At 42.0% G+C, this 25,329-nt stretch overlaps 1 protein-coding gene across 1 annotated transcript; it reads right to left on the bottom strand.

Annotated features, from left to right (window-relative positions):
* Window positions 1–6,456: 6,456 nt before the first annotated feature.
* On the bottom strand, window positions 6,457–13,004 carry LOC117420762 (dynactin subunit 6). Its single transcript, XM_034034376.2, has 7 exons — window positions 12,855–13,004; window positions 12,286–12,350; window positions 11,688–11,793; window positions 11,496–11,584; window positions 10,933–10,980; window positions 10,175–10,317; window positions 6,457–8,697 (listed from the first exon to the last, which is right to left on the bottom strand). The coding sequence occupies exons 1-7, from the start codon at window positions 12,887–12,889 to the stop codon at window positions 8,599–8,601; spliced, it is 585 nt and encodes a 194-aa protein (XP_033890267.1). The 5' UTR covers window positions 12,890–13,004; the 3' UTR covers window positions 6,457–8,598.
* Window positions 13,005–25,329: the final 12,325 nt, after the last annotated feature.

Below are 25,329 nucleotides of genomic sequence, written 5' to 3' on the forward strand. Positions count from 1 at the left end.
ATAATTACAATCTAATACAATCTATGTTTTATTTTTGTAACTTTTCAAGTAAAAGAAGGTATTAAAGATTGTGGAAATAAACACAGCCACGTATCCAAATTATTAATAATGCACCGCAGTAGTATTCCTAATAGGGTTATCATACCCTCTGCAGTGTAGATATCCCTTTGAGGACTAATAACTAGATCAATATGAAATATAACTTCATATTTTTAAGTTATACCAGAAAACAACAAGTGAAAATGTGCAAACCTGTCAGGTCACAGACAGTCATAGAAAAAGCAAGATGTTTCCACTGCCATACACTGAAAGTACGAAAAATAGTAAACCGGAGCAAAGTTAGCTCATCTATACCGACATTTCCTCTGAACTAACAGAGGAGAAGCGCAGGGCCCTGTGCGCAGACAGATCAATAGACCCCATTGTGTCCTGAAAACGTTGAGCAAAGAAAACAGACGCTCCCCACCATGTTTGATTTTCAAGACAGTTGGATATACCAAGAAGTTATATAATAATAATATCTTTATATAGTGCCTTTCATAGTGGACCACCAACACAAAGCCCTTTACAGAGGTAGGCTGTGAACTGCGCATTAAATGCAGAGCCACTTACAATAGGTTTAACATCTCATCCGCAGGACGGAGCACAAGGAGGTTAAGTGACTTGCTCAGGGTCACACGCAGTGAGTCAGTCAGTGGTGGGAGAGGTGGGATTTGAACTGCTGACCTGCTGGTTACAAGTGCTGGACTTTAACCACTGGACCACTCTGCCCCCTCAAGTTATCCACTTCCTGGGAGTGAAACTTCGCTCTAACTTCACCAAGGGCCCTCCTCTTCACGGTGGTGACAGCAGAGTAATCCACACAAAAAGAGAGCTTTTTGTCCCTTTACGATGACTGGAGCAGATTTTCGAGCAGCCTGGAGAAGTCGTTGTCGGTCAGTATAACAAAGGCATTCAAATATCAGAGTGCAGGGTCTATTGGAATCCCGAGAGCCACCGGCATATACGTGATGTGATCTATTTAACTCCAGAAAAGGATGATCATTGGAGGGCTACAGGGCTGGGTACCATTGTGAAATTTTCTGCTGAAGAAAGTGAATGGGGTCATCACTTTCAGCCCCTTCAAGAAGCCTCACCAGTCTGACGTTACAGCGACGATTTCTGTCCTCAAGGTCTGCCATCTTATCATTTATAGCTTCAATATGAACATTGCATTGATTCATTTAGTCTTTCTGCTGGCGAAGATCAGCTCAGGTGATATCCTGCTTGGCAGTTAGCTGCTTCATGCAGGAAGCAATATCAGCAACCCCGTTAAGAGCGCTGAGGATAGTAGCAGTTTCGGTTACGTTTTGAATCACAGGCCACAAAGCTGCGTCAATTTCTTCTTGAACTGATCCATGAAAAGTATGTCCAACCTCTGCCAAGCGAGTATTCCAATCATCGGGGTCGAGTGACTCATATGCTTTCCCTCCGGTGTGGATTGAGGGGAAGCAACAGATCCCTTGCGTGAAGTAGCCATAAATATAGCAAGCAGACAATTATTACATAAACAAAAAATAAAAAATAATATAAGGCTGGGTATTTGCCTTCACTACAGGTATCAAACAAAACACAGGCAGACAGCACGCAATCACGATAATGAGGGTCACAATGAGCGCTGCCTGTGCATCAGGGTATTTAGCGGCCGCACTTACAGTCCAGAGGTGAGGTGAGTTAGGAGTGCAGAGAGCAGTAGGCGGTGTGAGATTTTTGGAGCACGAAAATCAAACTAAATTAAAAAATGGCAGAGGAAGGGAGCAAAAATCCTCTTGGCGCACGGAAAAGAAACGTTTTCTGAGGAGCTGAGAGTCCTTACGGCTGAGGTCACTCAGCATGAAATTGAGTTATTTGGAAAAGCCTCAGCAAACATCAGTTCTGTTATGCTAGCAGAGAGGCCATATTGTCCTCAATAGTGGAGAAAGTCAATGCTGTCAGTGTTACCAGGAGGACAGTCAGGACAGTGCGTATTCACAACGCAGCACAGGCATGAAGCAGGAGGAGGGCCACCATCCACATCACAGCTGACAGCACTAGAGAGGCAAGCGGAGAGGACAATACATCCCAAGCAAAGTGACCGTGTTTGAATATGCAGGGTCTTCTCCATCTTGCCCTTCTCCTCCAAAGGTTTTCCTGCCTGTCCTCAACAAGAGCCAAGTGTTGCTACATCAGGAAGTGTACCACAGCAGCCATCCTGAAGTCAATGACAGGTCTCTGAAGGTGTGTGCTTTTATACAGCTCTTAATTACTTGCTTCTGCAATGGTTTGCACCTTGTAAGAGGCCCAAGTGCAAGGCAAAATCCTTACATCTCATTATAATGTTTGTGGCCACTTAGTATTCCAGATCCCCGCCCAATTCCATGCTCTTTTCTTCATCTGAATTAATTTCAATATCATTTAAATGGATTAATGATGGCAAAGTGCTAGTTTGATAGTGGGTGCAGAACGGCAGGTGAAAAACATTCTTTACATACACCGTGTTTTTAGTGACCGCTAAAGTCCCACTTTACACCAACCAAACAGTTTTTGGCAACAATATCGGTGATTTTCAGCCGCAAATCACTTTGCACATATCCTTAAATCGGCCCCTATGTGAGTAAAATGCAACATTACCTTGAAGTCATGAGTACTTTCAGTAAATACTGTACATACTTTAAAGCTAACTTATGGGGTATGCATTAATTACTGTACAGCCTTACATTTTTACTTTGACCTACTGTACAAAACCTTGATCGTACAATAAATGTTAGCTTGCGAGGTTCAGGGGGCGTGGAGCTGGGGCCCTCTAATCTTCTAATCTTTTAATTTTCTAATCTCCCATTAATTAGCATCTATTTACTATTTAAGACCTGATCACCTGCACCTTTTCTGTCTAGTGTTTCGTTTTCCTCCTCCTCCCCTCCTCCACCTTCTTACATGCCTTCACATCGGTCGTCTCTGGGGGGCAAGTGAGTCTCACTTCCCCGACCTCAGGGCTAGGCATCCGCCTCCCTTACCTTCAGGGGGGTTCTCACCACGTGAGTCAGAGCAGACCCCCGGCAAAACTCTGTCCTGTCACAGCTCCTGCGCTCATCTTATCTCACTTGAGGCTCTGTTCTATTCTGCCTCTCTTCAGGACGTGGTCACTCGTGCTGAGTCCTATACTAACCTCAATGCTTTGTCCTTATTTTCAGGTCCCAGGCAGCGTGACGTCTCGGCCAATCAGGGGTTTTACGAGCGCCCCTTACAGAAGCCTCAGATGCTGGGTACCTCTCTCATCTCCTCTCGAGGGGCGGCTTTCCGAGTCATAACCCTCATATGTGTTTTCGGTTGATGGGTCCTCCGCCCTTGGGATGTGCGGCATCGTCGCCCTCAGTCAGCGACCTCTTTTCTATCCTGTCTTCGGTCGCTGGGTCCTTCGCCCCTGAGATGTGTCGGCATCGTCGCCCTCAGTCAGTGACCATCTTTTCTATCCCGTTTCGGTTGCTGGGTCCTCTGCCCCGGGGATGTGCGGCATCGTCGCCATCAGTCAGTGACCACATTCTGTCCTGCTAACTGCTCCTTGCTGCTTCTTCTGCCTTATCCTTCACCCCAGCTCACGCCCAGTGAAAAACAAAAACAACAGTTAATATTATTTGATTTATTAACCACAAACAATATGGCTGCAAAGCAAATAAACAGAGACACAGAATGTGCTTTTTTTGAAATTCCAGCTCAGATGGAATATACTTCACAAAATGCCTGCATGCACATATATTTCTAACATTTATAAAAATCTGTACTAATACTGCACTAATGCAAATCAAGAAACGATAATATTCTATTTCTTATTGATCGCCTATAGCAATATAAAGCATCCCGACTCTCTCCATACACAGACTACTGTATTTATTTTATAATTGATCACACGTTTTTGCCAATTCCCAGGCAGGCTACACTTAGCTGTCCCGTCATTTCTATGATCCGTTCTCGAGCTTCCGCATGCAGCATTTTCACAATTGACCATTGAGATGCCAGGAACCAACAAAGTACAAGAAGCTTGATAACATGCAAACTCAAGCTGTGCTGCCTAATTGCTATGTGTATTCTTTATGCTTTAAATATAAATATAATACGTAATTCATGCGTAAAACACCCAGTACGCAGCTCATCTGGAGCGCTGGTAGGGGGTATTGTCCAAAGCCTGGGTGAGATTTCCTCAAGATACAATAATTCACCAACTCAGCATAAAACTCTTTACAATTACAGTATCTGCTCAAAGCGGGGGCAGGGGGTGGAGATATGCATATCCTTAACTAATAATTATTTATTTATATTTGCCTACTTTCTACATCATTCTTGTTAAACAGTTTATCTTTAGCCTATGGGTCAGCCTACAGTTAGCTGTCCAATAGGGATACACTGCCTTCAGACCAGGTTAACAAACAGCTTCTGGCAACTATATTATTTTAATGTAGAAGGCAATGTTTGCATTCTAAATCTCTGTATTTCTGTGACAGACAGTTATACAAATGTAACCAGTATAATGACAAAGGTAAATTTCAAATTGCATTTAAATTGTTCCTCCACACCTCACCCTCTCTTAACTGGAGTCCCCCAAGGGTCAGTCTTGGGTCCTCTCCTGTTCTCTCTCTACACCCGCTCCCTGGGCCCCCTCATCGCATCCTATGGTTTCTCATACCATTTCTATGCTGATGATGCTCAGATTTTCCTCTCCTTCCCCACCCCTGACTCCACCATCTCCTCCCGTATCTCTACCTGTCTGTCTGCTATTTCCTCCTGGATGCACTCGCATCACCTCAAACTCAACCTCTCTAAATCTGACCTCCTTTTCTTTCCCTCCTCCTCCCCCTCCTCTGATCTCTCCATCTCTGTTCCTCTGGAATCTACCACACTCTCTCCCTCTTCCTCAGCTAAGAACCTTGGAGTCACCCTGGACCCCTGCCTCTCTTATTCCCAGCACATCTCCACTCTGGCACGCACTTGCCGATTCTTCCTGAGCAACATCCGAAGAATCCGACCCTTCCTCACCAACTATGCTACCCAGCTCCTGGTCCAGGCCCTGGTACTCTCCCGCCTAGACTACTGCAACTCCCTCCTGGCTGGCCTCCCTGCGTCCGCCACCCGTCCGCTCCAGCTCATCCAGAACTCTGCTGCCCGCCTGGTGTTCTCTCTGCCTCGCTTCGCCCACGCTACTCCACTACTCCGCTCGCTCCACTGGCTCCCGATCACCGCTCGCATCCAGTTCAAGACTCTTGTACTAGCCTACAGATGCCTTGACCAGTCTGCACCCAGCTACCTCCAGACCCTCATCTTTCCCTACACCCCCACTCGACCTCTCAGCTCCGCCTGCACTAGAAGACTAGCTCTACCACCGCTACGCTCCCCTGCCTCCAAAGCCCGCTCCTTCTCCACCCTTGCTCCGCAGTGGTGGAATGACCTTCCTACAGATGTTAGGACTGCCCAGTCCCTCACCACATTCCGGCGCCTCCTTAAGACTCACCTCTTCAAACAGCACCTGTAGAACTCCTCTGTTTGTATCCTGGGACACTATCACCCTTCATGTAAATGTGCTTTATTTTGCTCTTATCAGCCCCTATTTTACTGCATTTAATCCTGTACTTCAGAATACTGTAATCTGCCAAGTTTTTAACCTGTAGTACTTTGTATTTAATCACATCCTGATGTAACTATCACTATTTAATCATATCCTGATGTAACTATCACTATTACCTGCTGTATTATTGAATTGTGGTTTGTCAAACTTGTACTTTGCTTGAACAAAAGTTATTGTATTTCTTGCTCTTATTGTATTACTTGTATTGTAACGCTTGAAATGTTTTTGCTTACGATTGTAAGTCGCCCTGGATAAGGGCGTCTGCTAAGAAATAAATAATAATAATTGTTATGTATGTGAGGGGGCCAGTAATTATCTCAACCTGTGGCACAGGTGACCAGAAGAAAAAAAAAAGAGCTTGAACTATAATCATTCATGAGAATCATAGCCATCCTGTACTGTTTATTGCAAAATTTCAGAAAATCGTCACCTATTGGTAACTGAAATTGTTTTATGTTTAAATCCACAGCTATAAGCTGGTGGCATCAATGACACAGAAGTACAATGCTGTTCTATTGGGATGTGGAATAGTTCCTTCCAGCACCCTTTATTTATTACTGTTATTATTACTATTAACAACTATCAACAAATGTTAGCTATATATTCACACTGACCTATCCATTTAGTTTTTTTTTCCTCCAATTGCGCACAGATCAATTCTAGTAAATGTAGTAATAATGTGTGGTGTAGATATGCCCCCTAGTGGAGCATTAATGACTAGCAGTTGTGAAATTGGATAAACACGCCAAAGTAAATAAATGTTTTTTTGGTTATCACACAATAAAATCACTTTGAAACAATAGGACAAACACAAAATGCAACAGTTATTGTTTCAATCAGGGTTATATTTATTTAACAGTATTGTCTGTCCCCCTGCAAAATGTTATTTATGATTTCATCTAAACTGGTTAGCACTAGGGGTCCCTTTCTATATTGAAATTATATTTAAATTAAATCCTCCTTAGATCCCCATTAATTATACTGCAGAATACAAAGACTTGAGATCAGAAAGGGATATAGCCAAGTTTAATCAGCACAGTGCTCATCACGAACAGACCTATAGCAACACAGGATAGTTCTACGGTCAGGTCAGGAACCAATATTAGGGATTTTTCATTTGATATACACTTTATGTAAGAAATAACCCACGACAGGGTGTGCAGCAAGACAATTCCTGGGTGCGTTGTGAGGCACGAAAATTGTCTTACCTAAACCGGAATGCATATATTTTGTACCTTTTTTATTTGTCATAAACTTTACATTGAACATTCCCATTATAGTAACATTTTCGAGATAAAATGGCATTTGGGAATTGAAAACAGATTGATTTCCCACATCAGAGGGAGGATTCATAGAACAGCCAACACTGCACTGGCACTTGACATCAAGGGAGGAGCTTCCGAGCAATGTGTGTGTATGTGTGTGTAGGAAATGGCCCTATTCAGGTTTTGCGGTGTTCAAGAGATGCTGACCAATAATTTCAGAGGCTGTTTTCACATTGATGGCCGGTGACCAGCTTCATTTCCCTAGATTGTAAACCAGCATCAGATGATATGTGGACTAAACGACTTCCGTGTCAGTTTGCACAGCGACCACAATAGAATTATATGCCGAACCCGACCTTGTTTAAAAGCCCAACGGTTGTGTCAGCAGAGAGCAGGAGAGATTTTAATTTTGTTTTAAATATGTTTCTGAAATCGGAGGGTAGTGGTGAGAGGTATCTGTTATGTCGAGTTTAAACATTGCATACTCACTAGTCAGTTTTATAAGCCTATATTTAGTTTAATAAGTAGATGCCGCTCCTGCATATATATTACCTGCTGAGTGAGACTTACATGGTGATTTCTCAGGTGGCTTTGCAATAAAGTCTTACTGCTACTCCTTACCTGAGAGTTTTCTTTGTTCTGTTCTCTGACCATACCACAGTATATTTGCCAATTTTTCTGTAATTCTTAGTGACAGATGAAAAAAAAAAAAAGATTGTTGAGTGATTTAAATGCTGTTTCAGTTGTATGCTGATATTTTTACCTATAGAAACACTGTTTAGATAATTGTTACTATTAAGGCGTAGTAATATTAATAGATTAGGTAAGTAAGTTGGGCTATGATGTCATAGCCGTGCTGTAAGACAATTATTACCGTACCATCATGTGATCTTGTTCAGCCAATCGCAGCACTTAATTTATCCAAGCCATTTTATAATGTCAGACATGGGTTGTATCCTAAAAGCTTCACTCATACTGTGGGGTTTTAAGAATCTTAAGCAAGTAATAATTATAAATTATTAAATACCAGTAAAGCTGGTTTTCCATCTGAAAAGCAGTCTGTTGCTGGCTCTGAGGAAAATTTAACTGGTTTGTGCTAAAAGATGGTCACTATGAGTGTTGTTGTTTTTTAACAGTAAGTTTGGCCCACTTAGAATCTTGAGATCCTACTGCATTTATATTCTTTAACTATCTAATTTTCTACCAAGCTAAAAAAAAAGATTGTAAAAGTTTACTCAACATATTGTGGTAAGGCTGCTCAACGCATACCGGACAGACAATCTGGCAATGACTCATTGGTATGAGTGACCATTAAACCCCTTGAAAAGAACTGTATAACTCTGTTTAATCAGTTGATGCCAGTGTATTTGCAATACTGGAACAAAAAGATTGACAAGTTAAAACTTTTTATAACTATCATTTTGAAGTTATGATGTAGAGTTGGAATGGTTCATGACGGGACAGAAAAGACACAGCTTTGTTTATATACCATAATAGGTATAAGTAACATTGTACCCTGGCAACCAATCTGATGAAGTTCAAATAAACATATCGTCATTTAAAAAATGCCTAGTTTTAAAACAGCAAATCATAAAGCCTTCATTTAAACACAAAGTACATCTAGTGAAACCGCTTCTTCATTGCTGTGCAATTTTGTCTTCTGTGCACAGACCACATTATTTTTGAAAATATTTGATCACTTCAGTTTTTTGCAGGAGTTGAGTTTCCTTTTAAAGTCTTCTTCAGGTGATGGTAATTGGGAAGAATCTTCATGAGGAAATCTAACTGAAGAGTCTGGGGCTGGTAATTAGATCAGAAAACAGAAAATGAGACGGCTGTAAGGAAATCCTAAAAAGCAAATCTAACAAAACATTGCAAACTTCCATTTCTTCTTTAACAAACTGATTTAGTTTGGAATCAATAAAGTAATATTTTACACAAAATATCAGGTGCAATTATTCACAGTGATAGACAGATAAATAATATAGTGGAGGTGGATGTACAGTATATATATGTCACAATTTATACATTTGCATATACCTGGAACAGCTAGTCCTATTAAGAGGAAACTCAGACCTTCTTTAGCACAAGTTACTATATATCATAATTAGGGCTTCTGATGTTCGGTTTTAACTGATAAAAACGGATAAAACCCCTGTGATACAAAAAAAATCGGTGTATAGTCCAATCAACACCAGAAAAACAGTGGAAGTGGTTACTCAATTCCTGCTGACCACCCCTTCCCATTTAAAAAAAGAAATCTACTACTAAAAAAAAAAAAAAAAAAAAATAGATGTCCCTCCTTCCTGTCTTGTATACATCATTGATTCGTTCTGAATACTTTCCTACATTTCTATTGGGAGACTCCGCTTGCGAGATTTAAAACAAGATTACAATTAGTAATGGAGGCTTGTTCGTGGGATTTAAACCTGCATTACAGATAAGATACAGAGGATTTAAAACAGAATTGCAAATTGTGGCAAAATGTAAAATAATGCCTACACACAAAAACCCCAAAACAATGTACCCGTGACCATAAGGGGTACATTGTGGAAGACAACAAAGGAAAGAAGGTACAACTTAAGTGTGAAAGTACTGTCGAGTTACTACTATACATATTTTGACAGAAAAAAACGGCCAAGCAATTTGGACAGTAACTGAAAACAATTTCCTACACTATATAAAAAAGATAAAGCCCCGAAAAAAACATTTACATAAAGCTCGAAAATAGCTAAAAATAAGCACCGAAAAATGTAATTAATAAAAACCGAAAATCAGAAGCCCTAATCATAATCTCTGGTATACAGGGTCTTTCGGTTATTCCCTCTGACTGTCTATATATCACACTTATACTTTTACACACAGTATATCAATATCAAGGCATTTGTCTGTTGCCTTTTTACATACCGTACAGTGGACAAATCATGTTGATCTACTTTTTCATGTTAGTGATGGCTTTATATTTGTCCCTTTTTAGGAAAAGAAAAAGCTGCCAAAGTTTACAAAACACAGGCATTTTACAAACATATTTTGCCCATTATCTTACTGAAAAACGTTGCATTTTATGATTTAAAGAATTCAGAATTTTAATAAAGCTCATATTCTGCATCTCACATGCCGATTATGCAACTGATTTGAGAAACAAATGCTAAGAGACCGCATCACCAAAATTCTATTTGGGGTAAAAATCGGTACCCCTTCCATGAACTTTCACCATTGACATGCTAAATGGGCTACTCTGTAAAAATCTCTTTGAATAATATCAATAGCGGCTTACCTGTGGCCTTTCTGTCTGCACTCTGCGCATGCACCCTGAACCATAGATTACTGTATTCTCTGGGATGACTTCACATGTATTAACCTGGCAGCAGGCTCCAATGATGCAACCACTTGTCAGAATTACATTCCTTCCTACTTCGGCTTGAAGACAAAACATGAATCAGTCTCTATATTAATAGTATTTTTTTTATTAATGCAATTTTATCAAAGACAAATAAAACAATATTAATATAAATACCCCGATATAAATGTAGTTTTGCTAAATAATATATCTGTTTAGAAGTTGTTTTTATGGAAAGAACAAATAAGTATGACATGGTTATATTTTATTAATTTGATGGTAATTGTAATTACAGTGTTGTATTCAACAGGAATGCAAAATTCTGCATTTTATAGGCTGAAGCTATATCGACAGCCTCTATGGTTAAACCTGGTGAAACACTGCATTTTCCACCTTAAACTGCCACGACAGCAAAGGAGGTTAAATGTAGACAAGTTCATAAACGCAAGATTGCACTCCCGGCACAGTATAAAGCATACAGCACTGAAAAGATTAAAACACAGAGTTTGAGACCATAAGGTCACATTTTGCAAAACAATATAAAATCTGGAATTTAATATCACACCATCCAATGTTTAAAACCTAAACTGGAGATTAAATAATTACATAGTATTGAGTACCAGCCTAGTGAACATATTGAAACCACACAAATGTAATTCATAAACAAATGTAGGGGGGGGGGGGGGGGATCTTACCTTTGGACTCAACTACGTTGTTATCTCCAATTTTCATAGCCTGTGATACTGCATGAAATCAGTTCAGGAAAGCATTATTTTTTAAAGATGTATTTAAAATGTTAGACATCTGTTTCTGTAGTTATGCCTCAGAGCAGATTATGTACAGCATTTAAGCATTAATGACCAATGTGGGGGGTCCTTATTTGGCAGATAATGACCTGCAGGGTTAGGTTAGGTTAAACTATAGTAACAGGCCAGTATGCCAGCAGATAATTTTGTCCATATATATTTTGCAAGTGCAAAACATCACCTAGAAGCATATAATACAGTATACAACAGAAATAGAGACAAAAACATCAATGTCTGGTCTATACCTGTAAGTGTGTTACAAACATCAGAAGGCCATTTGGCTCATCAATGCTCATCCCATGCCAAGTACCTGATGATCGCAGAACTTAGTCTAGTTGTCTTTGAAAGGCTCCAACTGACTCACCAGCTTGGGCACTAAACCCCTTTAACTGAAATAATTAGAAGAACGATTTTATTCAGTCAAAGTTAACAGATCTAAAGAAAAAGGATACTGCATCCAACTTCAAAAACATTGTTTATTCCAATTGTCATCGTCTTTGGTTCCACATCTTTCTTATCAGGTATGATATTTTCAGGAAAGCTATAAAACAGAAAGAAGCCAAAAGTCTAAAAATCTCTGAACTGTGAACACATACAAAAGAGGAAAAACCTATTTCGTAAGAAGTTAAAAACAGCATACTAACCAGTTTATAAGGAGGGCTTGCTCTTCAATCAGATTTCCTTCTCCAATAACTATCGGCCCTGCTTCTGCTAATATGCGTGCTTTTGGGTGAACCACTGTTCTTGGTCCTATTGGAACAAACAGCCATGATACAATATCTATGAGTCACTCAGCCAAAGTACAGTTGCAAATAACAAGTGCAGAATATCTGGGGTGGTAATTCAAAATGCAAATGTTGTACATTATTTTGCAGAACCAGTGCTTACATGGAACCTGGCAGGCCACTCTCAGAAAAGTGTGCACCACTTAACATGTTTGTTGGCTTTGCTGTGCAATATTCACAAATTAAAAGTTCTAAGACTCTCTCTCTAATTTAAAACGTATCAGTGTCTATATTATTATTCAAACAATAAACACCAAGCATCGTTCAATTTAATTTGGTAGTAAAATGCTGATACTACCTATCAAATGCATTTCAAGTTATATACATTTTCCAGATCAATATAGCTTCAGTTGCATTTAATTTGAGACAAAACAATACCAGTCAAGCACTTTTTTTTTTTCTAATGCGTGATTTAGTTTTGAATACAGGATTTCATGGGTGTTACTGCGTTACTTACCAATGGTTACATCTCCTCTAATTTCGCTTTCCACACAAACAACAGCTCCGGGTGCAATCTTGACACTGCATTAAAGGAGAAACATTTGTATGACAACACCAAAAAAACAACAAATAAACAAATAAGGATAACCGATTCTACAGTACGCCTGCACAAGGACACCTACTCACAGCTAAACAAAACCAACGATTTATATATTTAAAAAAGTAATAACACAGTATAAGTAGTAAGGATAATTACACGTCGCTTACTAACCAGAAATGGAAAACATATTATATATATATATATATATATATATATATATATATATATATATATATATATATATATATATATACACACACACACACACACACACACACACAACATTAAAGACCAAATACAACAAAGAAAATATTTATGATGCAAATCTGGGTGTGGCGAACTTCTACGGTCAACTGCCAATGGTCGGTTTCTTTTCGTTTGTTTTACAGCATCAACTAGAAAGTCACATGCTGTTACAGAACGATATTCCTTTGAACCAAGTGCTATTTTACATCAAGGTTTCATTAATTAGTACCCAGTGTTACCTTTTCTGTATTTGTTTTGCATTCAAGTCCGCCATCTTGAATCAACCATCAGCGTTCTATTAACATCCCTAGGACTCGAGCGCCAGGCAGATCGATGAATCACTTTTGATTGTACAGGCTAATAGTGCAATTTATGTTTTACTGTATTTGGTCAGATCTGCTAATTTTCGCAGCCTGCGCGACTATGTCAACATAGTTTTTATTTGTACGGTACAGTATTACATTTTCCAAAAAGATTATTTGCAATACACCCACCAATGTCACAAAATTAAAGATTTTTTTCAGAAGAAAAGGCGTTTACATTAGGTGCCACCGTCCGCGTTTGACCCGGACAGTACATGAATTAGCATCTCTGTCCATGTGACAGGAATTAACAAGCCCGGTCGCCCTAATGCCCGGTTCCCTTTCAATTCGAAGACAACCACCAACATTATGTATGGGATATTACTGCCCTTGTGCTGAGCGCGCCTTATTCATGCAGCGGCCATGTTTGGTTGAAAACGAGGCTTGGTGTGCGAGCAACTGACATGGCCGCCGCAGCTACTGGTAATATCACTGTGTTCCTGAAATAAGTTGAAGACATTAATAATTGGGCAGATAATAATGCAAGGATTACAAAAAACATACAGCAGAAACGGTACAGGAATTGGATCGAGGGTTATATTCATGAAGTAGAAGGTAAATTAGCAAGTGTATTTGTGATCGGAAAGTGAATAAGCTACTAGCCTGTACTAGATTCATAAAATATGTTTAGATCTCGCAGTTTTAGTTAGAGAACGTTTACTTAAATTAATATTGATGTTGATATTAAGCCTCTGTATTGTTTAACGTTTATTGGTTTGGTATAAGCATGTGTTAATTGTTTTCTAAATACAGTTAAGAGGCAGGAGAATGGATGTAGCGTTAGGGCTAAGGCGTTCCGGTGTTATGATGATTCGGCACCCCCTTGATATCTTGCATCCCCGAGCAATCACCAAGATTTTGCGCTTGCGCAGATCTCTCTAGATTGATTTGGAGCATGTGCATATTTCTTTAATAGAAGTCTGCGTGTGTCGCCGTGAACGTGCATTTTGTCCACTATTGCTGTGCTTACGAAAACGGTAGTAATGTTGCTCAACAACCCGAGCTACTTCGAGTCTTATTTCACGATGTATTTATTTGATTTATTTTACAAAAAAAATTAAAACACACACAGTAACATATAATAATATTTTATCACCAAGTTATAAAAGAAAAAGGAATCAACCATAGAAATTAAAAGGGAATCATACTTTTTAAAAAGCTGCAATACTGTAAATGTTAAGAAATTCATTATTTGAGAAAAATACAAATTGTAAAGCAGTAAGAAATAAAGAAATGCTGCGATATTAAATCATGTTTTGTTTTTCACAGCACCAGAGGAGCTGAAATATTTCGTATCACCTGCCTTGAAGCCTTTCTAAATGCAATAGGATTCTAAGTTTGTACCTGATGTGTTCAGGGGGTCTAGACATGCTCATACAGGTAATTTCTATAGAGGAGACACCCCCCTTCGTGTACCAGCAGATAAATAAGTGGCCCAACTCGATTTAATCCCTTAAATGCAGTGCTAATTATGCAAGTTTGAGAATTGCATTTCACACTTAGACTGAATATGAAGCGAATAAGAAGCTGGGCGAATAAGAAGCCAACTTCAGCCACGTCAAATAATAAATGATGATGTTTTTAGAACTTTTCATTAAAAAAGAAAATTAAAGGTGTATTTCAGCTCCTCTGGTGCTGTGAAAAACAAAACATGATTTAATATCGCAGCATTTCTTTATTGCTTACTGCTTTACAATTTGTATTTTTCTCAAATAATTAATTTCTTAACATTTACAGTATTGCAGCTTTTTAAAAAGTATGATTCCCTTTTAATTTCTATGGTCGATTATTTTTTCTTTTATAACTTGGTGATAAAATATTATTATATGCTACTGTGTGTGTGTTTTAAATTGTACGTTTGCATTATTAAAATAAAACCACAGTAAAATAAATAAAATAAATACATCGTGAAATAAGACTCGAAGTAGCTCGGGTAGTTGAGCAACATTACTACCGTTTTCGTAAGCACAGCAATAGCGGACAAAATGCACGTTCACGGCCACACACGCAGACTTCTATTAAAGAAATATGCACATGCTCCAAATCAATCTAGAGAGATCTGCGCAAGCGCAAAATGTTGGTGATTGCTCGGGGATGCAAGATATCAAGGGGGTACAGGATTCATCATAACACCGGTCAAAGAAAAAGAATGAGTCACCTTACCGGGTTCAGGTAACACCATATCCAAAAAACCTAGGCTTGGTTTGTTTCTCCAAGCTTAGTTCTGTTCAGTTATTAATCTTCAGACAGCGCCTGTAGAACTCCTCTTTTCCCTCTGGACACTTATCACTCTTCCTTAGTGCACTTTACTTGCTCTTATCTGCTACCTATTTTACTGCATTTAATCCTGTACTTTATAGTACTGTAATCTGTCACAAGTGTTATTTAATCTGTAGTATTTTGTATTTAATTATATCCTGCTGTAACTATCACTGACACTGTTATCTGCTCCGTTATTGAATCGTATTTTGTCATATACTTGTACTTGCTAGAACCAAAGTAATTGCATTTTATCTTGCTCTTAATTGTATTAATACTTGTATTGTGATTCTTGAAATGTATTTTTGTTTACGACTGTATAACGACTGGATAAGGGCGTCTGCTAAGAAATAAATAAATAATGTGGCAAAGTGGGTGGTAGGGGGAACAGGTGTAGCAGTGATGCGGTGCAGGAATGACGGGCAGACAACTGTAATCCAGAAAACAAGCTTTTATTTTCCGTCCTGGTCTAGTGACCACAAATAATAAGCCCCGGCAATACACAACGATGTGTAAAGCTCGGGGCTGAAGAACACAGGTTGCAGTCCTGACAAAGGAAACAAAAAACACGGTCACCCGTCTTGGGTGCGTGCAGTCGTGATGGTGGTGCGTGAATATACTTTATTCCGTGACAGTTCGTGAAGTGGTGATCCGGCTTGTGCTGGCCCAAGGCGACAGCTCCGGATGTGCGTTTAGCTGTCTAGTGATTTCAAAGACACAGACAGTTAGTTTACAGAGACGAACAAACACAAACCCACACACACACACAACTCTTTGCAGAGTAATACAGTGATTACGTCCTTCTCGGTCCTTGGCTTAACCCAAACGAAGGAAAAGAACAGCGTTACCCTGGCCCCTATATGTAATCCAGCATGATATCTAGGTAAACGGTTGCAGCTGCCTTATTACTTGCAGCTGCCCCTCGTTTACCTGTCAAATCAATACGGTCTTACAACAGAGTCTCGCTTCCTTCCAGGCTGACCCACTTTCCGGTTCCGGAAACGAACTGTCAGGCCAGCCCTTCCAGATACTTCTCCTCCCGTTCTTTAGCGCCCTCACAGGTCGGGAGGAAGATTTATCACCAGAACTCATTGTATTTCTGTCACATATCCCACCGCTCAGAGTGGAGCCCAAGGAACACTCGGCTAAATCTACCTTTCCCATTGCTCCCCCCTCCCGGGAAAAATAATCCGCATTTTGGTGGTCTTTCCCCGCACGGTGTACCATATGGTACATGAAGGGCTGCAATGCCAGATACCACCGAGTTATCCGGGCATTGCTGTCCTTCATTGTGCTTAACCACTTGAGTGGGGCGTGGTCTGTGACCAGATCAAATGAGTGTCCCAGCAGGTAGTATCGTAAAGAGTGAGTAGCCCATTTAATGGCCAAACACTCTTTTTCGACTACGGAGTAGTTACGCTCCCGAGGTAACATTTTTTTGCTCAGGTACAATATCGGGTGTTCTACTCCAGCTACTTTTTGGGACAAGACTGCACCCAACCCTACATCCGAGGCGTCGGTGTGGAGGATGAATCTCTTGGTGAAATCTGGGGTAATAAGAGTGGGGGCCTGGCAAAGTTTACGCTTAATCGTATCAAATGCCCCCTGACACTCAGCTGACCATTTAATTAAATTTGGCGCACTCTTTTTGGTGAGGTCGACTAACGGGTTAACCACTGTGGCATACTCGGGGATGAAGCGGCGGTAATAACCGGCTAAGCCCAGTAGTGACCTCACCTGAGTCTTGGTTTTGGGGATCGCTGCATCAACCAAAGCCTGGATTTTGGTGACCACAGGTCTCACCCTTCCATTTCCCATTAAAAATCCCAAATATTGAGTCTCTGTCTTGGCAAACGCACATTTCCTCAAATTAGCTGTCAGCTGGGCTGCCCTTAGAGACTGAAGAACGGCTGCAACCCTAGCCAAATGCTCTCGCCAGGTGGAGCTGTAAATCACCACGTCATCAATATACGCTGCTGCATATTCATGATGTGGGCGTAAAACCTGGTCCATCAGTCTCTGAAAGGCAGCGGGCGCACCATGTAGCCCAAATGGCATGGTTTTAAAGTGGAACAGCCCCTCTGGTGTTGAAAATGCGGTTTTCTCTCTGGAGCTGCGGGTTAGAGGGATTTGCCAGTATCCCTTCGTCAGGTCCAGAGTGGAAATAAACCTCGCTTTTCCCAGTCTGTCTAAAAGTTCGTCGACCCGAGGCATGGGATACGCATCGAACTTGGCAATAGCATTCACCTTTCTGAAATCTACGCAGAAGCGGTTGGTGCCGTCCTTCTTAGCCACTATTACAATAGGACTGCACCACTCGCTCCTGGAAGGTTCAATCACTCCAAGCTCGAGCATATCCCGTACCTCTTTGCGAACGCCGCTTCGTCGACTTTCCGGGATCCGGTACGGTCTCTCTCGCACTGTGACACCTGGAGGAGAGATAATGTCATATTCAACTAAGTTCGTCCTGCCGGGCACATCAGAAAAAACATCGCTGAACTCCTCAATAAGCTTACGCAGCTCTCTTTGCTGATCCGGAACTAATTGTTCCCCCATTGAAATCGCTCTTGTGCTCGGGGTCTCTGGACAGGGACCTAAATCATCCTCCATATTGCCTGGGGCTATAAATAAGACCTCTCTTGCCTGCCAGGGCTTCAACAAATTAATGTGGTAAATTTCACGTTCATTCCGGCGATCGGGCTGTCTAATTTCATAATTTACTTTCCCTATAGCCCGAATCACCTCATACGGCCCCTGCCATTTAGCACACAGTTTTGACTCTGATGAGGGAAGTAGCAGCATTACCTTGTCCCCTGGTCGAAAGGTTCGAATCCGTGCATTTTTGTTATAATGCTGCTCTTGTCGGTGCTGAGCCGATCTGAGGTTGTCTTGGGCCAAACGACCGACCAAATCCAGGCGATCTCTGAGTAGGAGCACATACTTCACTACATTTTTAGACAAGCCTTTGTGCTCCTCCCACCCCTCTCTCAGCAGGTCGAGAATGCCGCGAGGCTGCCGGCCGTACAGGAGCTCAAAGGGGGAGAACCCCGTTGAACTCTGCGGCACTTCTCTCACTGCAAAAAGGAGGTAGGGGAGAAGTGATGCCCAATGTTTCTGCTCTTGTGTTACAAATCGCCTCAGCATCGACTTTAAGGTCTGATTAAAACGTTCCACCAGACCGTCCGATTGTGGATGATAAACGGACGTCCTGATGGGACGTATTTTTAATATTTTGTACACCTGCTGTAACGTATTGGACAAAAAATTAGTTCCGTGATCGGTCAAAATCTCCTTGGGGATCCCTACTCTGGCCATAATCTATGCTAACTTGGTGGCTATTGCAGCGGCACTAGTGGACCTCAATGGAACTGCCTCCGGGTATCGCGTTGCATAATCCACCACTACTAAAATGTGCGTATACCCGGAGTCAGAAGGTAGCAAAGGGCCGACTATGTCCATTGCAATGTTCTCGAAAGGAGTGGAAATAATCGGCAGTGGGACCAAAGGGGCGGGGCGCACTCGACCCGCCGCTACTCGCTGGCAGTCTGGGCATGTGGCTACATATTTCGACACATCAGTATGAAGACCTACCCAATAGAATCGAGCCAATATCCGTTCCCTCGTCTTCTCGGCTCCGAGGTGCCCCGCAAAAGGGATATCATGCGCCAGCCTCATGACCTCCAGCCGACAAGACGGGGGAACCAATAATTGTGTTACAGGCTGTCCTGTGCCCGCGGCTAGGTTTACCCTATACAGTAATTGCCCCTTGATACTGAAGTGTGGATATACTAGCGCCCCAGCGCCGTCAACATCCTTACCTTCAATGGACCGGACCTGTCCCCAAGCGTGCACCAGTGACGGGTCGTTTTGTTGGCCCCACACTAGGTCCGCGCTTGAGTACCACGGGTCCGGTACATTGAGAGGGGCTGGAATAACATCTGCTCTAGTCGGTCCAGTAACCTCGCTCTCTCGGTCACACTGCGTTCCCACTCCCTTCGACTGGCGTTTGTTACCATTGCAGCACTCTCCCACCAGACCCCAGCCTTGTCTCAACAACGCTCCCTCCCATTTTGCGGTCCATCTCTCCTTATTCGTTTTTCTAGGACGGAAAAGAGGGGAAAACATTTCAGTGTGAAAAGGAAACACATCACCAATCCGTTCCTTTTTTTCTGCCACGTTTACGTGTGTGGCTGAGACTGCCATTTTTTTCATCAATTCTTTGAATTTTGGCCAGTCTCGGCCCAGAATAACTGGGTGTGGCAACCTTTCCGCCACCCCAACTACCAGGTGACGTTTTATCGGTCCTACCGATAAATATACTTTTAATGTGGGGTATGCCGCCGTGTCTCCATGGATACAGGAGATGGCCACCTGACCTCGTGGCCGCCACGACACACCGCCCAGGAGAGCTGTCCTAATCAAGGTTTGGTCACACCCTGTGTCCACTAACGCGTGGGTTTTCACATTCCCTAACACCACATTAATCAGACAAGGCCCCTCCCGACCATTTTCCCCACGCTTACCAGTCTCAGGTGCCCAATTGCACGCGGCCACGTCACACTCCATGGCAGCGGGGCATGACCTGGCCAGATGTCCCGGCTGGTGGCACCTAAAACAGATAGGAGGGACAGAGGGGGCATGGGTTAGAAATCTGTCCCGCTGCTGGTATGGCAACGGGGCAGAGGCAGCACCTCTACCCCAGCTGGGGGCCAACCTTGGTCTCCATGGGGGGGAGGCAAGGGGGCCCAATGGGGTCGGTGCTCTGGGAGGTCTGGGTCCCTGGAACGAGGGGGGTGGTGGTGATGATGTTGGAGGAGAGGGAGAGAGAGCGCGGCTGCTTCGAAGGGCAGGGGCGGACAGGATCCCAATCCGGGCAGAGGTCAGGGAGTCCTCAAAATCTTCGGCCAATTTGACCGCCTCCTCTGTATAGCGCTCCTCCCTCCTTCTCTCCTCTGCGTCCCGTCTGCTCTCCAGTGCCTGCAGCAGCTCTGCCAGCGCGTTGCGGTCCATGATCCCACTTCTGACACCACGTGTGGCAAAGTGGGTGGTAGGGGGAACAGGTGTAGCAGTGATGCGGTGCAGGAATGACGGGCAGACAACTGTAATCCAGAAAACAAGCTTTTATTTTCCGTCCTGGTCTAGTGACCACAAATAATAAGCCCCGGCAATACACAACGATGTGTAAAGCTCGGGGCTGAAGAACACAGGTTGCAGTCCTGGTGGTGCGTGAATATACTTTATTCCGTGACAGTTCGTGAAGTGGTGATCCGGCTTGTGCTGGCCCAAGGCGACAGCTCCGGATGTGCGTTTAGCTGTCTAGTGATTTCAAAGACACAGACAGTTAGTTTACAGAGACGAACAAACACAAACCCACACACACACAACTCTTTGCAGAGTAATACAGTGATTACGTCCTTCTCGTTCCTTGGCTTAACCCAAACGAAGGAAAAGAACAGCGTTACCCTGGCCCCTATATGTAATCCCGCATGATATCTAGGTAAACGGTTGCAGCTGCCTTATTACTTGCAGCTGCCCCTCGTTTACCTGTCAAATCAATACGGTCTTACAACAGAGTCTCGCTTCCTTCCAGGCTGACCCACTTTCCGGTCCCGGAAACGAACTGTCAGGCCAGCCCTTCTAGATACTTCTCCTCCCGTTCTTTAGCGCCCTCACAGGTCGGGAGGAAGATTTATCACCAGAACTCATTGTATTTCTGTCACAATAAACAACAACAACAACAACAACAACAACAACAACAACAACAATAATAATAATAATAATAATAATAATAATAATAATAATAATAATAATAATAATAACCCCATTATTAAGATTCTGTTCAGTTGTATACTAATCCGCTGTTCCATTAGCACATTCAATGTTTTGTGTGTAGAACAAGTGTAAGTATAATAATAAGAAGGTAAGTAAAGACATTTTAAAAACAAGAATCAAACATCCCTCTTTCTGTTATTCCTGTACAGTTTATTTGGAGTTAATGTAACGTTAAGGATCTCCTTTCTGACCAAACTGTCAGATATATTTTTTGTTAACTCATGTTACTAAACGTTTTTGTAATTTTGTTCAGTTGTGCTTAATAAAGACTCTTTTAGTACACTCAGTGTGCCATATATGTTTTTTTAATACAAACTGGGCATTGCATCCCACAAGACACATTCCCTTTAGTATCCATGCATAATCTCAAGCTTCTGCATCTTACTTATCTATTGATTAGGACTGATTGGAAATGCTCAATTGGCTCCCGGACAGTATAACTGAAATGTAATCAAATTTGTCACTATAATGAGAATTCACACAGAAATGAAAGTTGAGATTTCTCTTCAGAATCTATATATATATATATATATATATATATATATATATATATATATATATATATATATATATAATTAACTAATACATGTACAGAATCTTGAGTTTAACATCTAAACAGGGCAATGTGCACTGGTTTATTTCTTAAATCAGAACCACAAAATGGAACGCAACAGTGCAACGCCATAACTTCTCTCCACTGCAGTGGGAGACATCAGCGACCGGAAGCTAGCAGCTGCAACTGTACGTGGTTCACGCAGTGTATGGTACCCATTGCGCAAGGCGTTTGGAACGCTCGAGGCAAGCATGCGGTGCACATTGCGCTCGTTGCGTAAGTACTGCTCTACTAGCGCATAGTGCTACATGGTAATACCAGTGCGCACAGAGCTCAGCTCAAGTGCTGCACACGGTGTACATATTACACGGTGCAGGCGTAGTTGGTTGTGCACTAGTGCCCATACGCTACGTAGTACACGGTGCACTTTGTGCCCACGGTACCTGGCGCAGGGTAAGCGGTGCTAATAACCTTAGTTGTAGCGCTAACAAATTTTACACTGTGTTAGTACCTGTGGGTCAAATGCAGGGAAAGCAGTACGTAGTGCTATGCACAAGACTAGGCCCATGTCGGTGTCCCACCCCTGTACAGCCTGTAACGCCACCATCCCATAAGAGGATAATCATACCCTCTGTGTGCGGTGCTTGGGCGTCCTGCATGCCACCATGGCCCTCGAGAGGGATGTAGCATGCAGTATCTGCGAGGCCTTTCAGCCTAGGCTAAAAGAGGCTCGTCTGGTGAGAGCCAGGAGAGAGAGCGCTGCACAACCGCTCCCCGTCTCTGGCCGCGAAGCAGGTGAAGCAGTTGAAGCAAGTGAGGGACATTAGGGACCTCAAGGCCCAGATGGCCCAAGTCCTGGAGCTACTTGCCAAGCAGGCTACAGCAGCCCCGGCCCCCGTCCAGGCCCCCCTCCCCACAGGGAGCGCAAGGGGGGTGGGAAAGGTCGCCTCAGCTGACACAGGAGGACACGCTATCCATAGCAGCCTCGGGTGATGCAGCATCATTCTTCTCCGACATGCAGGTGGGGGACACCCTTGCGGAGGAGGAACCTGGCTCTGAGTGTGTGTCAGAAGCCAATACCACCCCATTGCCCAGCTCGGTCTTGGCTCTCATGGAACGTGCTGCAGCGTTCCTGCAGGTTATGCAGGCATTGTGAAACACAAGCTTAGATGAGGGCAGCAGTGTGGAGTAGTGGTTAGGGCTCTGGACTGTTGACCGGAGGGTCGTGGATTCAATCCCAGGTGGGGGACACTGCTGCTGTACCCTTGAGCAAGGTACTTTACCTAGATTGCTCCAGTAAAAACCCAACTGTATAAATGGGTAATTGTATGTAAAAATAATGTGTAAAAAATAATGTAATTGTATGTAAAAATAATGTGTAAAAAATAATGTAATTGTATGTAAAAATAATGTGATATCTTGTAACAATTGTAAGTCGTCCTGGATAAGGGCATCTACTAAGAAATAAATAATAATTTTTAAAAAATTAAAAAATAATTTATATGAACATAATTTTGATATTTTATTTAACATCATGCAATCTAAGAAACTATAAAATGGTATCTCAAAAGAATACTGGAAACAATAGTAGTACAGTATTTCATGTTAGATTTCGAAAATAGCTGTAATGCCCCCCATATAATCTACTAAATAATATGGATTGGGCAAGGTTGCCCCAGTGGTTTCTTGAAACTTGTTTTGTGTTTTTGATATCTTTAAATGGCTGGGCACTTTTGATAACTTGCCGTTTTTTTCCCATTTCCAATGTGTTTTTGTTTCAGATATCACTTCACTTTTTTCACTTAATAGATATGTATATTGTGTGTTGGGGGGGGGGGGTGCTCACGAACAAGAGCTGTCTCAGTGCTATGAAATGGTCTGAAACCTGACTGGAAGTTCTTAAATAGTATTTGCAGCTAGATGTGCCTGCAGCTAGGAGGCAACCACCCGCTCCAAGACCTTTGACAAAAAAGGCAAATTTGATATAGGGCAGTAATTAGAGAGAACATTGTTATGAAGATTATTTTTTTTTAAGACGGGAGTAATAATAGCTATTTTAAAAGAATCAGGAACACTTCCGATGTAAGGGATAGGTTTATAATGTGCAATAAAACAGGAGCAATAACACTCGACTGAATCTTCAAAAGAACTGAGGGGAAAGGATCAAGAGAACAAGTGGTAGGCTTCACAGAGGCAAGCACACAGGAAATATGGGGCGGGTAGTTTTTACTCACGGCCACCATTTCACACAATGATGCCATTTACAAATTTTAACATAATATCGCTACTCCCTATTTACCCTGTGGCAAATAATACAGTTATCGCTGTCCTACAATAGAACCCCCCACTGTTTCTATACAGATTAATACTTGATAGCTGTGTATTTGTCACATATCCTTCTCCCCAGCTCAAACCTACTGGTTTGAGTGATTTCATTGTCCCTGCTATGTACCCTAGACAGCCCGTCTGCATTTGCATTTTTCAACCCACTCCTGTGTTCTATTTTGAACCTGTAGGGTAGAGTTGTAAATTCTAGAAACCACCTTGTTACTTTTGCATTGTTCTCTTTGTTCTCCTTCATCCGTTTTAGAGGTGTGTGATCTGTAACAAGGGTAAATTCTCTTCTAGCAAGTAATATTTTAATGTCTCTACGGCCCAACAAACTGCTAAACATTCCTTTTCTACCACTGCATATCAACTGTCCCTGGGTAATAATTTATGGCTCAGGTACATAACCAGGTGCTCTTCCCCATCTACTATCTGGGAAAGCACCGCACCTACCCCTCTGATGCATCTGTCTGCATAATAAACAGTTTTGTGAAATTTGGTACCTTTAGGACTGGCCCGCTACATAAAATCTCCTTCAGCTTTCTCTGCCATCTCAGACCAGTTTACTCTCTTTGGTGCTGACTTCCTTATCAAGTCCGTCAGTGGAGCTGTATGGAAGAGAAATCAGGTACAAAGTGTCCGTAGTATCCCACGAGTCCTAAAAAAGCCTACCTGTGTTTTATTTTGCGGGATTGGCCAATCTTTTATAGCCTCCACTTTACTAATCTGCGGGTTTATTATGCATCCCCCAACAATATACCCCAAATATATAGCCTAAGACAAACCCACAAAACAGTCTTCCCGATTGGCTGTCAACGATGCTTCTCGTAAGCTTTGTACACTGCCTTTACCCTGCTTAGGTGTTCTTCCCAAGTCTCTGAGGAATTACAATATCATCAACGTATGCTGATACATACTCTGCATGGGGTCTCAGCAGCTTGTCCATTAACCTCTGGAATGAGGCTGGGGTTCCATGTTGACCAAACGGCATCACTTTGTATTGGTACAAACCTTGAGGCGTAGAAAAGGCTGTTTTCTCTTTCAATTCTTGGCTCGGTGATATTTGCCAATAACCTTTAGTTAGATCTAACATAGTCAAAAAAGTAGCTTTTCCTAATCTTTCATTAAGCTTGTCAACTCTGGGCATAGGGTAAGCATCTCTGATACATTATTAAGTTGTCTAAAATCATTACAAAATCTCCATGTGCCGTTGGGTTTTGCACCCATAACTATTGGGCTATTCCATGGACTGGAAGATTCTTCAATTACATCTAGTTTAAGCATGTTTTCTACCTCTTTTAGTACATCAATACACTTAGCTTCCATCTGGGATGCGATACGGCCTTACTTTTATTCGTACCCCAGGGGGCGTAATTATCT

The sequence above is a fragment of the Acipenser ruthenus genome, chromosome 1 (assembly GCF_902713425.1).
Source record: "Acipenser ruthenus chromosome 1, fAciRut3.2 maternal haplotype, whole genome shotgun sequence".
Lineage (NCBI taxonomy): Eukaryota > Metazoa > Chordata > Actinopteri > Acipenseriformes > Acipenseridae > Acipenser > Acipenser ruthenus.

Coding starts and splice junctions, on each gene's coding strand:
- LOC117420762 (XM_034034376.2), bottom strand. CDS start 12,889: ATGGCGGACTTGAATGCAAAACAAATACAGAAAAG. Junction 12,351..12,854: donor GCAAAACAAATACAGAAAAG/GTAACACTGGGT, acceptor CCTTTAATGCAG/TGTCAAGATTGCACCCGGAG. Junction 11,585..11,687: donor CAAGCCCTCCTTATAAACTG/GTTAGTATGCTG, acceptor TCTGTTTTATAG/CTTTCCTGAAAATATCATAC.